General features: G+C 38.6%; 1 protein-coding gene across 4 annotated transcripts; it reads right to left on the bottom strand.

Moving 5' to 3' along the window:
* Window positions 1–9,077: 9,077 nt before the first annotated feature.
* On the bottom strand, window positions 9,078–10,234 carry LOC148030716 (uncharacterized). Of its 4 annotated transcripts, none has more exons than XM_087687055.1 (2): window positions 9,934–10,234; window positions 9,078–9,846 (listed from the first exon to the last, which is right to left on the bottom strand). In XM_087687055.1, the coding sequence occupies exon 2, from the start codon at window positions 9,836–9,838 to the stop codon at window positions 9,341–9,343; it is 498 nt and encodes a 165-aa protein (XP_087543181.1). In that variant the 5' UTR covers window positions 9,839–9,846; window positions 9,934–10,234; the 3' UTR covers window positions 9,078–9,340. The 4 variants fall into 4 exon arrangements, with proteins under 4 accessions (XP_087543181.1, XP_087543180.1, XP_087543177.1 ...); XM_087687054.1 differs by having other exon boundaries at window positions 9,078–9,860; window positions 9,968–10,232; XM_087687051.1 differs by having other exon boundaries at window positions 9,078–9,860; window positions 9,934–10,230.
* Window positions 10,235–14,393: the final 4,159 nt, after the last annotated feature.

The raw sequence follows: 14,393 nt of genomic DNA, 5'->3' as shown, positions 1-14,393 counted from the left end.
TTGCTTGTCATAAAGATCACAAAAATATTTTTCCATTATGCATAAGCACTACCCTTAGTGTCAATGGCATTAAAATGCATGTGCTTTGATGGTGACATAATGGACTTCTATAGCTCATCAAGTTCTACCCAATCCTTTGTATCATAAAACTCATGATTTATACCCTCACGCTTTATGCCCTCTAACTTCAATGGTTTAACCTTCCTCTTCTACATTGAGACTTGCCATATCTATGCTATGCCTTCTAATATTGGAAGTTATTGACATCAAGCATTTCAAGATTAAAAATAGCACTATTAGCTTATGAACCTGTCATAATGATTGCAAATGTTTGCAAATGAGAATGATATGGGCTAGTGTAAAATCAGTAAAACAACCCAAAATTGATCCAAAAGGGTGAGAACAAATGAGGGTATATAAAAATGAGTGCCAAAACAAACTGTCTACTCTCCAAAATAATGCTAAAAACTGTAATTATAGCAATGTTAAAATAAACATAGTAGTATATGTCAATCCAATTGTCAATCCAATGGTGGGAAAAATAGCTAAGAAAGTAAGCTCCCACTGTTGTCCAAATTATTATTATAGCAATAAACCCCTTTGAAATTGAGCTAATCAAGCTCTAAAAAATCAAAAAGCATCCCAAAGAATTATCATAACATTTTGGGTACAAAAATAACATAATCAAAGCACTAAACATGCGTAATGGAGCTCGTAGTTTGCTATCCACATGGTATACATCAGTTTTGTACCAAAAAATAAAGCAATAGATGATCAAGAATGCCTCAAATGATGCTCGAGAGCAAGCCAAACATTGTCCAATTGATTGTCAATGTGTTTGCCAAGTGTTGGGAGCTCGAAGAGTTGTAAGAGAGATGCAGTAGGCCAAGAAAGCATGGTAGTAGAATAGGTGCAAATGACGTCGCCTGGTGTTGCCCACTACTTGTAAGCAAAGCTCAAAGCTCACTTTAGAATGCTTGAGTGATCCTAAAAAAGAAATGTGACAAGCATGAGAAAGTCAAAGCAAGCTGAGATATGAAAGAAATCGATGCATGCCTTAGGGAGAAGAATCCATCGTTGCTTTGAATTTGGGCTGAAGCAAAGGATGAAGAAGCTCCTTGAATGCCTGCTTCTACTAATTGAAAGTAGAGCCTGATTGGAAGCACATAAGCAAAATCATGAGCAAAGCAAGAGCTGTGGTGGATCGAGACTCACATATACAAATTCATAGCCCATGAAGGTCATGATCATATGTTTTTGGCTCAGTAAAGACAAAAAGGAATTGGAAAAAGGAAAGAGTACACAGAAATGATAGAAGTTTATGACCAAAGGATGATAGGGTGCCCAAAAACTCTAGTCCATGTATAAAACTAAAAAAGTGAATTGATTGTGGAGCTCTCATCTTGTGTCTTTCTTCCATCTTTCTTGAGAGAGAGAGAGAGGGGGGGTATTTGTTAACCTTTAGAAGAACAAGGTGGAAAATCTAAAGTAGAAGATAAGGCCAAGGAAAAATTGAAATGAAAGATGAAGGCATGCCAAGAAAAATCTGGAAAAGCAATAAGTGTAAAAAAGTCCTAAATCAAGGAGAGAGGCACACAAGAAAAAGCACAAGTCAATACTTTGGTAAAAGAGTGTAAGGCACACCATGATTTATTTTGTAAAAGAGGGCCAAGCTCCCTCCTGTGCAAATTGTAAAGGTAGATGGGCAGTAGAAAGGAAGATAGGAAGATAGGAGGACAATGGGAAAGAGGGCCTAGGCCATTGCCGGCCATGTAAAAAAGGGGATAAGGGGATGACTGCCCAAGAGGGATTTAGCGTTTTGTATATAAACTCAAAAAGTGAATGAGAAGCTCATTCTGGTGTGTAGCCAAAAGTAGCTCTCCTCCTCCTCTTCTTCTTCTTGTTCTTGCTTGCTTGATCTTGTGCTTGAGAGAGGGAGTGTGAGAGTGTGAGGGTGAGGGACTGTGGTAGAGAAGCTCTCCAACTTCTCCTCTCTTCTTCTCTTCTCTTGTCTTGCTTGTGGCAATGGAGCTTGGAGTGTGGAGCTTAAGGATCGAGCTCGTTTGAAGCTTGCACTTGGATCATGGAGCTATCGGAGTGCTCGGAGGCAACTCAATTGGGCATGGAGGTAAGCTCACTACACCCATAAGTTGAAAGCGTGTACAGCTAGGTGAGAGATAGCCATTGCATTCGGCTTGAAATGCTTGAACAATAAGCGATCTGTGGTTCTTAGCGGTTGAGCGTAAGCTTGCCTCTACAGGGGGAGGAAGGGTGTGAGGTAGAGTGAGGGACTAGTGTTGATGAAGCTCTTGTTTCTTCATCTTCGTCTTCATCTTCTTTGCAAAACACGAATGATGATCAAGGTTATAGAGTTGGAGCTTGCTTGAGATGAGAGGAAAACAACAGTGGGATATGAGGTAGAAGCTATGGAGTGCAAGAGGGTTGAGGAAGAGAGAAGCACAAGAGTGTTATGTGGGCACAAAATGAATGATATATTTATTCTTTACTATATTCAATTATATATGAGTCTACAATATGTACATATATAATGGGTGCTTGACAGGCTATAGATAATTGGCTTTTACCCCAAAAACCTTCCACTTAAAGAAGTGACTACAACATACATTGATTGTGAGTCACTTCATGTAGGTATATAAGAAGTATAATTTGGGTGCAGCTAAACACATATTGAAGTATGTGAAGCCTAGATTGCACTAAATACTTTCTCATGAGATAATTAATAATGTATAGTTATGTGGATACATAGATGCACATTGGGATAGTACTATGCCTAATAGAAGATTTAACATTTGATTTATGTATTCTCTTGGTAGTGCAATGGTTACTTGGAGTAATAAAAGCCAATCTATAGTTGCTTTATCGAGTACAAGTTGAATACAAAGGTGCCGCTATTGCACCGTTTGAGATGGTATGGCTGCAAAAGTTATTGGGCAATGTGCATATGTAGGTAGATGGTCTAGTTTTCATCCATTGTGATGACATGAGTAGAATACAGTCAACTAGGAACCCTTTGTTCTATACTAGGACAAAACACACTGAGGTGTATTACCTTTTTTAAGAGTGAGAAGATATTTGTGGATGAGATTGATTCCGTGTATGTTAGCACACAAAATCATGTAGCTAACATTTTCATGAAGACATTGGGTGCAGTGAAGCTTTAAATATTTTGAATCTTAGTTGGAGTTGTAGAGGTGCAATTGAACTTCTGAGCAAGACTGTTGAGACAACAAGCTCAACATGTGTAGATATTGATGACGGACTAGTTGGTTAGATGGGCCTACACATCTATAGTTAGCATGTTGGTGGTCATTATGACCCTCACATGGCTACCACTGACTCATTACTTATTGTATTTGGTTTGTTATATCTATCTACGTTTGGCATAGTTATAAGACTATTCGAGTAGCGAAGTCAATTATGCATTATGTGACTTAGTAGGCCACTTTCTTTTTGCTTTGTGAGTCTGCTAATTCTGATGATCATAAACCTCCTTCACCTCCAAAGAAGATTGATGAAAATTTGGAGTTATATGTCGATCTTCCTATTGAGATAGAGCATGGATTCTATTCTATTGAATATGATGTCTTTGATGATGCTATGTCTGTCCAAGAGGATCCAATATCGTATATGGAAGCTATCAATTTGTCTCAAAGGGATCAATGGCAAGAAGCTATGCAAGCTGAGTACGATTCTTTAATCTCCAAAGGTACATGGATTCAAAAAGAAATCCCCCCAAATTGTATTCCTATAAAATGTAAATGGGTTTATAAAACCAAGACCAAAACTGATGGCTCGTTTGATAAGTTCAAAGCACAACTTGTTGCAAAAGGTTACTCGTAGATTGCAGGAGTAGATTATCAAGAAACATTTTCTTCCGTTGTGCTCTCCACAACTATTCGTATGCTTTTGGCTTTTGCAACACTATTTGATCCAGAAATTCACCAAATGGATGCTAAAACATCTTTTCTCAATGGAGATCTTGAAGAAGAAATCTATATGGAGCAACCTAAAGGTTTTATGATTGCAGGAAAGGAGCATCTTGTATGCCAGCTTCATCGTGCATTATATGGATTGAAGCAAGCCTCTCGTGCTTGGTATATTAAGATTGATAAGTTCCTCACATCTAAAGGTTTTGTTGTATGTTTTGTTGACCCAAATCTTTACATCAAAAGGGAGGACAAATGTTTTATTATTCTTGCTCTATATGCTGATAATACTATTCTTGTGTCAAATAATATTGCTTTCTTGGATGCTATGAAGAAGCTTTTATCAACTGCATTTGAAATGGTGGATCTTGGTGAGATACATTCTTGTTTGGGTATTCAAGTTCAACGACACTGACAACAAGGCATTCTTCTTCTTCGCCAGACAAAGTTTATTAATGATATTGTTGAGAAGTTTGGGTTGACAAATGCGCACTCTGCCAACACTCCCATTCTTTCGAGCTCTACCAAGGGTACATCTACAACATGCAATGAAGAATTAGCCATTCATCAACCTTTTGCTAATCTTGTTGGTTGTCTTCAATTTATTGGTTTAAACACAAGACCAGATATTTTATTTGCAGCTAACTTTTTGGGACAGTATCTTTCTTCCCCTTCCACTATTCATTGGAGTGCTGCAAAACGTATTCTTAAGTACCTCAAGGGTACTAAGGAGTTTGGTCTTATTTACCGTTGTCGAGAGGATTCTTCTTTATCTTCTTCAACTTCTCTTGACCTTATTGGATATATAGATGCTGATTGGGCAAGTTCACATTTATCCATGCGATCTACCAGTGGGAATTGTTTCTTTGTAAATGGATGTTTGGTTTCTTGGTCCAACAAGAAACAACGATGTGTTGCGGTTTCTACAAACTGAGGCCGAATATGTTGCTGCATCATTAGCAGCTCGCAAGCTAGTTTGGCTTCGACAACTACTTGCAGATTTGGGACATCCTTCATCATCTAGTACACCTCTTCGATGCGACAACCAAAGTGCTATTAGTCTTACCAAAGACTATATACAACATAGTAAATCAAAGCATATTGCTATTCATTATCATTATGTTCGACATGAAGTCAAGAAAGGTTCCATTATGGTGGAGCATTGTCCCAGTGATCAAATGGTTGCAGACATCTTCACAAAATCTCTTAGTGAAGCTCGCTTTAGTTCATTAAGACATGCACTTGGTATTGTTCCAAGTTCTTGTCTCACTGATTGAGGCATGTATCATTGTATTCAAGAAAACTTTATAGTAAATCATTTTTGTATCGTAGGTATGTGTAGGGGCTCGGATTTTTCCCTTGTTCTCCCCAAGGGTTTTTTCACTCGTAGCCAGAGACCTTTGTTTGAGTGGGGATGTTACAACTATATATATCATCTCTCACTTGACTTGGGTCTCACCTATATATACTAACTCTACATCAATATGAATCATTGTTTGGGAGCATGTCTTGTGTATCTCTCTCGTACTCTCTCTCTCTCTTAACGCTTTTATGTTGTATCATATTTACACTTTAGTGTGCATTGTATAGTGTGTGGAAGAAGAAATAAAACATTTTGGTCTCTATCTTTGTTCTTGTGTTCTTAAGTGAGTGTCTCCTAACATGTATTGTGTGTGTTTGGTACAACAATTCAAGCAAGCCTCCCACTATGTGATTTGTGAAAATCTCAAAGTTGGTGCACACAAAAATTCTATTTTCTATTTTCTATTCTTGTTTTAGATTTTATACATGGACTTGAAAATTACAGTACTCCAAAAGTTGGGCATTCCACCCCTTTCTTGGTCTCTTAACCGATCCTTTGTAATGCATGCATATATATTATGCTTAATTGGACTCTTTTCTAGCTTAAAGTTTGGTACATTCCGTAAGAGAAAGAGCTTGGCTCTCAAAGCAATATAGTTGGAACATGATATCCTCTTGAAAAATATAAATATCTTAATAATTAATTTTTAATGAAGATAAACACACACCTATCCTTGGAGATGACTTCTAGCACTTTGCACTTCATTTTTCTTTTGCTTGTCCTTTGAAAACATGGTTAACATTGGGAATAAATAATAGAATATTCAATGTTGAAGCATGAGTGAATGTTGTGATCTTGGTTGCATCTATGAGCTTGATAGTCTTCATGTTTCACACGATGTTGGAAGCCTTGCTTATTTGGATTTATCTTCTTCTTCAAATTTCAATAGAATTGGTGACTCTTTGGCATTGTAGTAGCTTATCATAATGATGACAGAGCAAATGATTCGGAATAGAAGAAAGATAGGAGCTAAAGAATTTAAACTAGCATGAAATGCTAGATATGGTAGCTCTAATTGTAGTTGTGTAAATCAGTTCTAGAGAATTGTAGAAGAGGAATTTTGGAGAGACCTCTTAGCCCAAGCTAGCCCAAGCCAGGCCACTATATGGACTATAAAAGTCCTCAAGTAAGTTGGAGGATGATGCTCCGAAAAGAGTAATACAAATTGATCTCTGTTAAAATTGCACCTATTTCTAAAGACGAGCAATGTTGAAGTTATGCATGCGCAATGTATAGTTTTTGGTGTTGACATAAGATTGTTGAAGTAAGGAAGTTGCCCATGAGAGGATTTTGCAAAATATGAAGCTAGTCTTGAGATGTAAGCTCTCCATTGTTTGAGGATAGGTGCAAGAATTAGGTGAGAGAATGTAGGAATTCAAATGTAAATTAGGAGGGAAGGTAAGAAACTAAATACCATGCTAATACTAATGCTCCTACGTGCTCATGAATGTCAAGATAACTTGCCTAGTTTTGATTCCATGTTGGAAATCAAAGTAGAGCTTAATAAATGGACCAACAAGGACATATTTGACAAGTGCAATGAGAGCAAAAAATAGAGTGCAAGATTGTATCCACTATTCATGAGTTGAGCCTCTTTATAGGATAGTTCATATGCTCCTAGATTTCCAATGATTAGATCTAGGATAACCCCAACATGCACTTCATAGCTAGTAAAGTGAAGTGCAATAAGGTGCCCAAGTTGAATAGGTTCATATGTTTCACATAGAAAATAACAATTCTAGTTTGGAGATCAAATAATAATTTCCATAATGCATTTTTTGGACAGAGTTTTATTAGAAGTTCTAGGGGGTCTTGGCCAAAGACCTGTGAAGGCTACTAAATTGGTTTAAGGAGAGTGGAGAAGTCTCAACATTTGTCAATGAAGGGCTGATCGAGCCCATTGCCAAATCTTTTAGAATGAGACTCCCTTGTGATTGGAGGTTGTTGACTATGCTAAACACCACCTAAAAGTTCATGGTGAAAGTTGTGATCCAAAGAATAAAGCATCTTCTCCCGAATCGTGTCCACCCTTATGAATATGGTTTTGTGTATGGGAGAAGAATCCGAGAATCTATTTTGACTTTAATAGCCTTATTGATTACATCATGAAGATTGGTAAAAGTAATTTTTCCTTGTCAACATAAACTTTCATAAGGCCTATGACATCTCTCATGGAGGTTTGTGCTTAGGTTTTTGCTGAAAGTCCTAGTTGTCTTGGGTCTTCAAAGACATTTCTTTAGTGTGATGCATAGTTTATTCTACAATGATTCATCCAAGGTGTACATCAATGGGCTACACTCTAAGGGATTCCAATTACAAAGAGAGATTTGATAGGGTTGTTTGTTAGCCCCCTATTAATCGAGTTATCTAGATAGACTTCTTGAGATTAGATTAGAGAGTTCTCTAAATCAACTTCTTGAGCATTTCTCAATTACCTCAAGTTTCCAGGTGAGTCAATACATGACATAGATTGTGTATTTGGCTTGGGGGGCACCACTTCGCTATTAAATTTGGACAATAAGCTAATTAGGCATGGGATAAGTCTTTAGTTGGCTTGGGTGCCTTGTGGTGTTGGAATAACAATGGCCCATAGGTTCACAACTAATTGTTTGAGAGAATTAAGGCCAATATGCAAAATTGGCAGGACCTAGCTTGGGGCCTTGCTGGAAGTTTGTGATTGGTAAATCTTATTTGTCACCTTACGTGCTTTTTGTAGGTGTAATATTCTATTTTTTCCAATCTACTTGGAAGAAGATTGAAACCTTGCTAAGGTACTTTCTGTAGAGCTACAAGGAGTCCAAGCAGAGGACGATGATGAGTGAAGAGCATGCAACCTTGACTAAGGAAAAGAGTGGGCTTGGCTTATAGATTCTAGTTGACAAATTCAAGTGTATCATAGCCCTAGTCAAGTTTACATTAAGTAGGGCAAGTTCAGACTCAAAACAGAAGTAAATTGCTAACGAGCTATTCAATACCAGAGTTAGATTTGCATTGAGTGCATCAGAGTTCATGAAAGCTTTAGTAGACTATTAGAGGAAGGCGTTAAGTGAAGCTCCTTAGGCTGGGAATTGAAGGGGTGACCCAAGCCTCCTCCAAGTGATCCACACTTGCATGTTGCCTTAGAGGAGGAGAATCTCCTAGTGATGGACAACCCACAAGCAACTTGTAAGCTCATCAATAAGGATGTGCATTGTTTGGTGGACTTGTAGAACGACACTTGTCTCAATTCGAATCCTTATGGTGGGTTCAAGTCTCACCAAGAAGGAACTACAATGGATGCAAAGCATTTCTCAATGCAAGGAGTGGCCCACATATCACTTGGCAGCACAACTCTAATATGGTAAGTAGTTGGGTGTGTTGCTCAACACCCAAGTTACTAAACTTCAGAAGAGAGGCCATCATAGATCCCTAAGCAACAAATACATAGAAGGAGCTAAGTTTTGATGGGCCGAACACTTCCATCTAATGTACTAGAGGTGTTTGTCAAAGTTGACTCGATTTTTGTAAGATGTTGATTATGCATTGAAAGTTGGTGTCAACATTCAAATAGCAAGGCCAATAAGCTATTGATCAGAAGGTAGAGGCGGGTGTGTAAGTTCCAACCGGTTGCAAGATTGATTCCTCCCAAAACAGATTTGCACTGCTTGAAAACATTTGTATTCCTTAGGATGGTATTTGGGTGAAATGCCATTAAAACATATAGACATGAGACGAGAAAAACACATTTAAAAGAAAACATTCGAATGACCACAGGTTTAACAGGTCAATATTCCAAAGGGACGGCGCCTTGGAGCCTTGTATTGAGGACATCGTAAAAGCAGTGATTAATTCCAAATTTACAAATAAACAACAATACGAATGCTTGTTTTTGACTCCGCTTTGCTTGCATTTATAGGGAAAGTTTTCGCCTCTCAAAAAATCAGCGTAGGTTGAAACAAAGGACGAGGAACAAAAAGAGTCTTATCAATTTGCTCCAGCGTGAAGAGAGAGAGATTATTATTACAAAGCGCGTATGTACAAAGGGCTACAGTTAGAACTGGCAGGAGACAATGCAAGCGCCGCAGTCGAACTTGCAGGGGTTACGGCGGCGGACGGTCACGCCGAGGCTGTCGTCGAATCCGCCTCCTCCTCCTCCACCTCCTCCACCTCCGCCTCCGCCTCCGCCTCCGCCTCCGCCTCCACCACCGCCTCCTCCTCCGAAGCCAGGGCTGCCGCTCCCGCCCTCGCCCTCGCCCCCGCCGCCTCCAAAGCCTCCGCCCCCGCCCCCGCCCGCGCCCCCACCCCCACCCCCGCCCCCGCCTCGCCCCCCCACCCCCGGCGCTCCGTTCCCGCCCGACCCGCCTCCCGGGCCCCCGCTGAACGAGCCATGCCCGCCCGCCGTGTAGCAGAACGTCGGACACGTCAGCACCGCACTGCACCCCGGCAGGTTGCACCTCACCGACTGCTCGATCCCCGCGCTCTTTGTCGCCGCTTCTCCCACCCACGTAGCCGCCGATGCCAAGCACGCCGCCAGCGCTACCACCCGCATCACTCGACCTGCCATCTTATCCCTGCACGCTACACGTCATCCGAAACAATACACGTTATCGCACACAACGTACGAGTGTAGAATTCCATAGCTACCTCAGAACGACTGGTAGCTCGCGAGTGCGCATACCCTGGATATTTCGCCGAACTGCTTTCACTCTCGCTTGTCAAAACTCCATCCTCTGCCACTCGCAAAGACGTCCTACTAGTTTATATAGACCTTTCCCAGCAGCCGACTTTACCATTTCATGCATAGTACATGCTTCTTGCTGCCGCCCCCCGCGTCTTCTTTATCTTTCAAGGGCGCTCTCCCTTTTTCCCTGGGAAACGTTAAAATCTATATCTATAGACTCTATCTATACTATCTCTTATTTTGAGATCCCCCAAAGCTAGCAAGAAACTTTACACACACCTATATACAATTTCTTATTTTGAGATCCCCCAAAGCGAGCTTGTGACACATACCTATTCAGCATGCAGTCTGAGCATCAAAGAGAGAAAAATATGAGTTTAATTTATATTTAAAATAACGTGTTTCTAAAAATGCACTAATGCATACCAAGGAAGGGCTCTTAGGGGATATGCCATGGTGCAAGTCCCCTTGTTGATTTCCTTAATAATCCAAAGAACCTAATATTAGTTCTAAATATTCAATAGCACTAGCATTGTTTTCTTTTAAAGTAGAGTATAAGGTAGCTTGTTTTGTTGCATGTAAAGTAGTATCGGGTTAAGGATGATCCTGTGGCATACAGGAGTGCAAGATGAAAACCAACATATGTGACAATCATAGTTACATCACCATTGCCAAAAATTTAATGTTTCATATGTACACCAAAGACATTGAAATCTAGTATCACTATGTGTATGATTTGATCGAGGATGAAATAGTAGAGCTTGTCTACTATCCAAAGGAGGAGAATGGAGTAGATATCTTTACTAAAGCTCTTACAAAGGATTTTCTTTGGGTTTACCTTTAGAGACTTGACATTGGGCAAAGAACGTACTTCATCTACACATGCAAGTGGACATTGAGAGGGGTGTTAAACATGTTTAGTGCCTCCTCATAAGGTGCCATTAATGATCCATGGCGCTTAAAGTCATAAGGCCTCCATTATGAGGAGAAGCCATGTGTGAGATTGACGGTCTTGACTTACATGTCAGATGAGGTCTATGTGACCGGATGGAAAAAAGGTAATTTGTGGATCTAGCCTTTAGGTTAGATAGAGTAGTTAAGTTGGTAGTGACCTATGGCATAGTCTATCAAGTTGTGATGTGTGGGTGGCTTGGGGGGGGGGGAGGGGTTCACTATATGTATATCCTCTACATCACATGCATTCAAAGCATATTTATAAATATCCTTATTTATGAATTTTCCTTGAATAAAGCATAACCCTTTTCTATTCAATTTGTAAACAAGCCCTTTATATTACACCCTTCTATATGTTAAAAAATATAAAAATGGTATTTAAAAAATACCTTATTTTGAACCCATGTGATATAGACATATATTCATGAGTGATTTCATCGAGGTGGGGGTTATGAAGCCCCCTATTTCGGGGTTTGAGGGCTGTGAAAGTAGCCCCTAATTAGAGGTTGGGGTGGGGGTTAAGGGGGACCAGCCTAATGGGGTCCTAGGAACATCAATCTAGGCCCTTCCTCGGCCTCAACTCTAAAAGGAATATTTCTTGGAATATTCCTTGGCCAACTAGGGAAGGTTCATGATATGGTTAGACATGTCTATCAAATTGCCTTTTTAGGCTATAAAAGGAAGACTCCTCCAAAGCCATCATTGATTTATCCTTTACCTAGTCAAATTTCTTCTAGCTAGCCTTAAGCTTTTTGCTTGTCTAGTTTGCTATCTAAGCTTCATGGTGGAAGCACACAAGTGGATAAATGCATATTTGTGTTAGTTTATTTTGAATTAAAGAAGTTTTCATTCTTCTCACATTTGATGAGTACTATCTACTCTTTGCTTAGATTTTATTTGTTATGCCTTATAACTTTACATCTCCAAAAAGTGATGGAGTAGCCATTGGAGTCTATGTTAAAATTAAATTAATGCTACACAATATTTTAGTTGTGATAGAGATAATAACTACAAATGAACTCAATTTATTTAAGTGAATTTACCATAGCTTCAATTATGTCCCTAGCATCTCCCATGAGAGAAGAAAAGTGTGGACTTTATTATAGGAACTTGAATGTCCCCTCATTTTGACTAGGGATTCAATATGGTTGAATCACTACTAGTTGAAAGGTATTAAATGCAATATATGTAATAGCATACAAGAAAATTGATTCATGGGACGACTTTAAAATTTTCATGATCTAATTGATATAAGTCAAGAAAGTGGGTTTACTTGGGCAGATAACCAAGTCAACTCTAATCTTTGAAAAGATACATTGGAGAGATTTATATGTCTTTTGGATTGCTTTCAAATTTTTTCTTTTTAAACATAAAATGTAAGCCTAGTAAAAAAATAGTTCTCTATGATCACTATCCCCTAAAGGTAAACATCTCTAAGAATGGCAAATTGGTCAAGATAGATTGATTTCATATAGAACCTATGCTATTTAAATCAAACAATGTAAGGGAAGGCATCAAGGATGTTTTCGCCAAAGCATTTTATGCTAAGTGTTTCTACAAAGAATCCACAAGTGAGATTTTGAAAGAAGTATTTCTTCCAAAATAGTTACAATTCGTTGAATTAGAGTAAGTGTAAAGTTACATCAAATAAGAAGCAATGACTAGCACAAAAATTCCAATGAGTAGAGAGAACATGAACAAAGGGAAGGATGCCATCTGTTACTTGGAAAATCGAATAGGCAAATTATTAGTAAGGACTAGATAGCCAAACCTGCATTGCATGTGTTAATGGTGGCATTCGGTTGCTATCCCGATCACCCATTGCAATAAGGTTGCCTTGCTCATATCCATGATAATACTTAGTGGTAAGGTCCATGCAACTTGCAAAATGCAAGGAGGAAGAGTAGACTTCGATGGGAGGAAGGTCTTAAGGCCAACATTAGCTTTTATAGGCCAAAAACTAAGATACATTGCTTTATGGATATAAGCCCCATACATGCCATGAGTAGGTGTGTGGGGGAAAGGAATGAGAGATGAACTTTAAGGCACACTTTGTGGGATTTGAGAGCATTTTTTGCAAATAGAAAATGTGGTTTTAGTGAAAATCAAAATATTTAAAGCTTAAAGTGGCTCTTGGTGCAAAGCATTTGAGGCGCACGATGTAGGCCATTTTAAAGCTAGAGGCAAAGTGGAGCATAAAATCAAGTCTAGAAATAAGGAAGAAGCGTCCATCCATCATTTGGACATTAATTCTGCCGTTTTAGGTGGAGTTTCATGCCAAGAGACCTTAATTTATAGAGGAATGCAGTGTGGGCAACCAAGGAGATCCAAATTTTGCTAAGATATGAAGGGGTGTGGATCAATTTTAATGAGGCATGGCCAAAAGGGGAAAAGAGAACATTAACCAAACATGCAAAATAGAGAGAAATCATGGAGAGAGAGAGCATGGAGCAAAATATAGGCACCATCATTTCTTGATGTCTTCGATTGCTGCGCACAAGATATGCATCATCTCTTGTGTAGAACATGGCAAACAAATCTTTCTCTATGTCCTATATGCAATTAAGTAAAATTATAGCCTAATATAAAGGATTAAGAATGCTAAATTTTTAGTATTTCTCTCTCATTTGCATTTTGGTTTTTCTCTCTCCTCCCTTCCCATACACATAATGACAATTCCTATGAGAGGAAGGGGGTTGGAGGGAGAGATGGTTGGAGCATGGTAAAGAACGTTCATGATATGTTGCAAATGTTCATGGAGGATTTCCAAACTGTGTTAGTGGCTATCTCAAGTATCGGCAACCTTGGATTCCACATCGCTCCTCACACATGTTACAAGGCTTAAGCGCTCTAAGCATAAATACTCTAATAGTTATAGCAAACAAAATACAAATAAAAAATAGTTTTAGTGGTGGATAAAGTAAGGCTTGAAATTTTAGCACTAATTTTCATTTGTTGTTCATTGTTCTTTTTGATTTAGTATGAAATGAATAGCAAAAATAGGAAAAATAAAAAAAGTAAAAAAGTATCAATAGTTATTAGTATGCTAATAATGATTTAAGAAATAAAAAATATAAAAACATGTTATATTTATTCTCAAAATATTAAAAAAGGGTTTTTATGTCTAAATATATAGTTTGGTAGCATGGGGTTGGTGGATCCCAGTGTTGTCCCCTTTGTATTCTAAATGTGCAAAGTGGTGAAAATTTTGATAAATATTGCTAAAATGGATCAAATTTTGATGCACATCATGCATAGGTCATTCTTGTGTTATTTGTTTACTCAAGGGTATCATGAGTTGGGATACTCATTTATGTAGCAATGCCACATATCGTTAGAGTAAATTCATGAGAAGATATTGAAAGATTATTTGCTATATACACACATTGGCTTCTACATTAATAATGCTTGTGTACCATTGATTTACTTTATACATGCAAACATTATTTTGCATACATCGATGCATAGC

The sequence above is a fragment of the Lygodium microphyllum genome, chromosome 10 (assembly GCF_053477565.2).
Source record: "Lygodium microphyllum isolate KBCC chromosome 10, Lygodium_microphyllum_v1.1.10, whole genome shotgun sequence".
NCBI classification, from domain to species: domain Eukaryota; kingdom Viridiplantae; phylum Streptophyta; class Polypodiopsida; order Schizaeales; family Lygodiaceae; genus Lygodium; species Lygodium microphyllum.
The sequence above is the reverse complement of the archived record's forward strand: the minus strand, read 5'-3'. Positions and strand labels throughout refer to the sequence as shown.

Excerpts from the sequence above, each read along its gene's own strand:
- LOC148030716 (XM_087687051.1), bottom strand. The coding sequence starts at position 9,965 with ATGCGCACTCGCGAGCTACCAGTCGTTCTGAG. Across the intron at positions 9,861-9,933 it reads GAGCTACCAGTCGTTCTGAG|GGATAAGATGGCAGGTCGAG; the intron begins GTAGCTATGGAA and ends TGTAGCGTGCAG.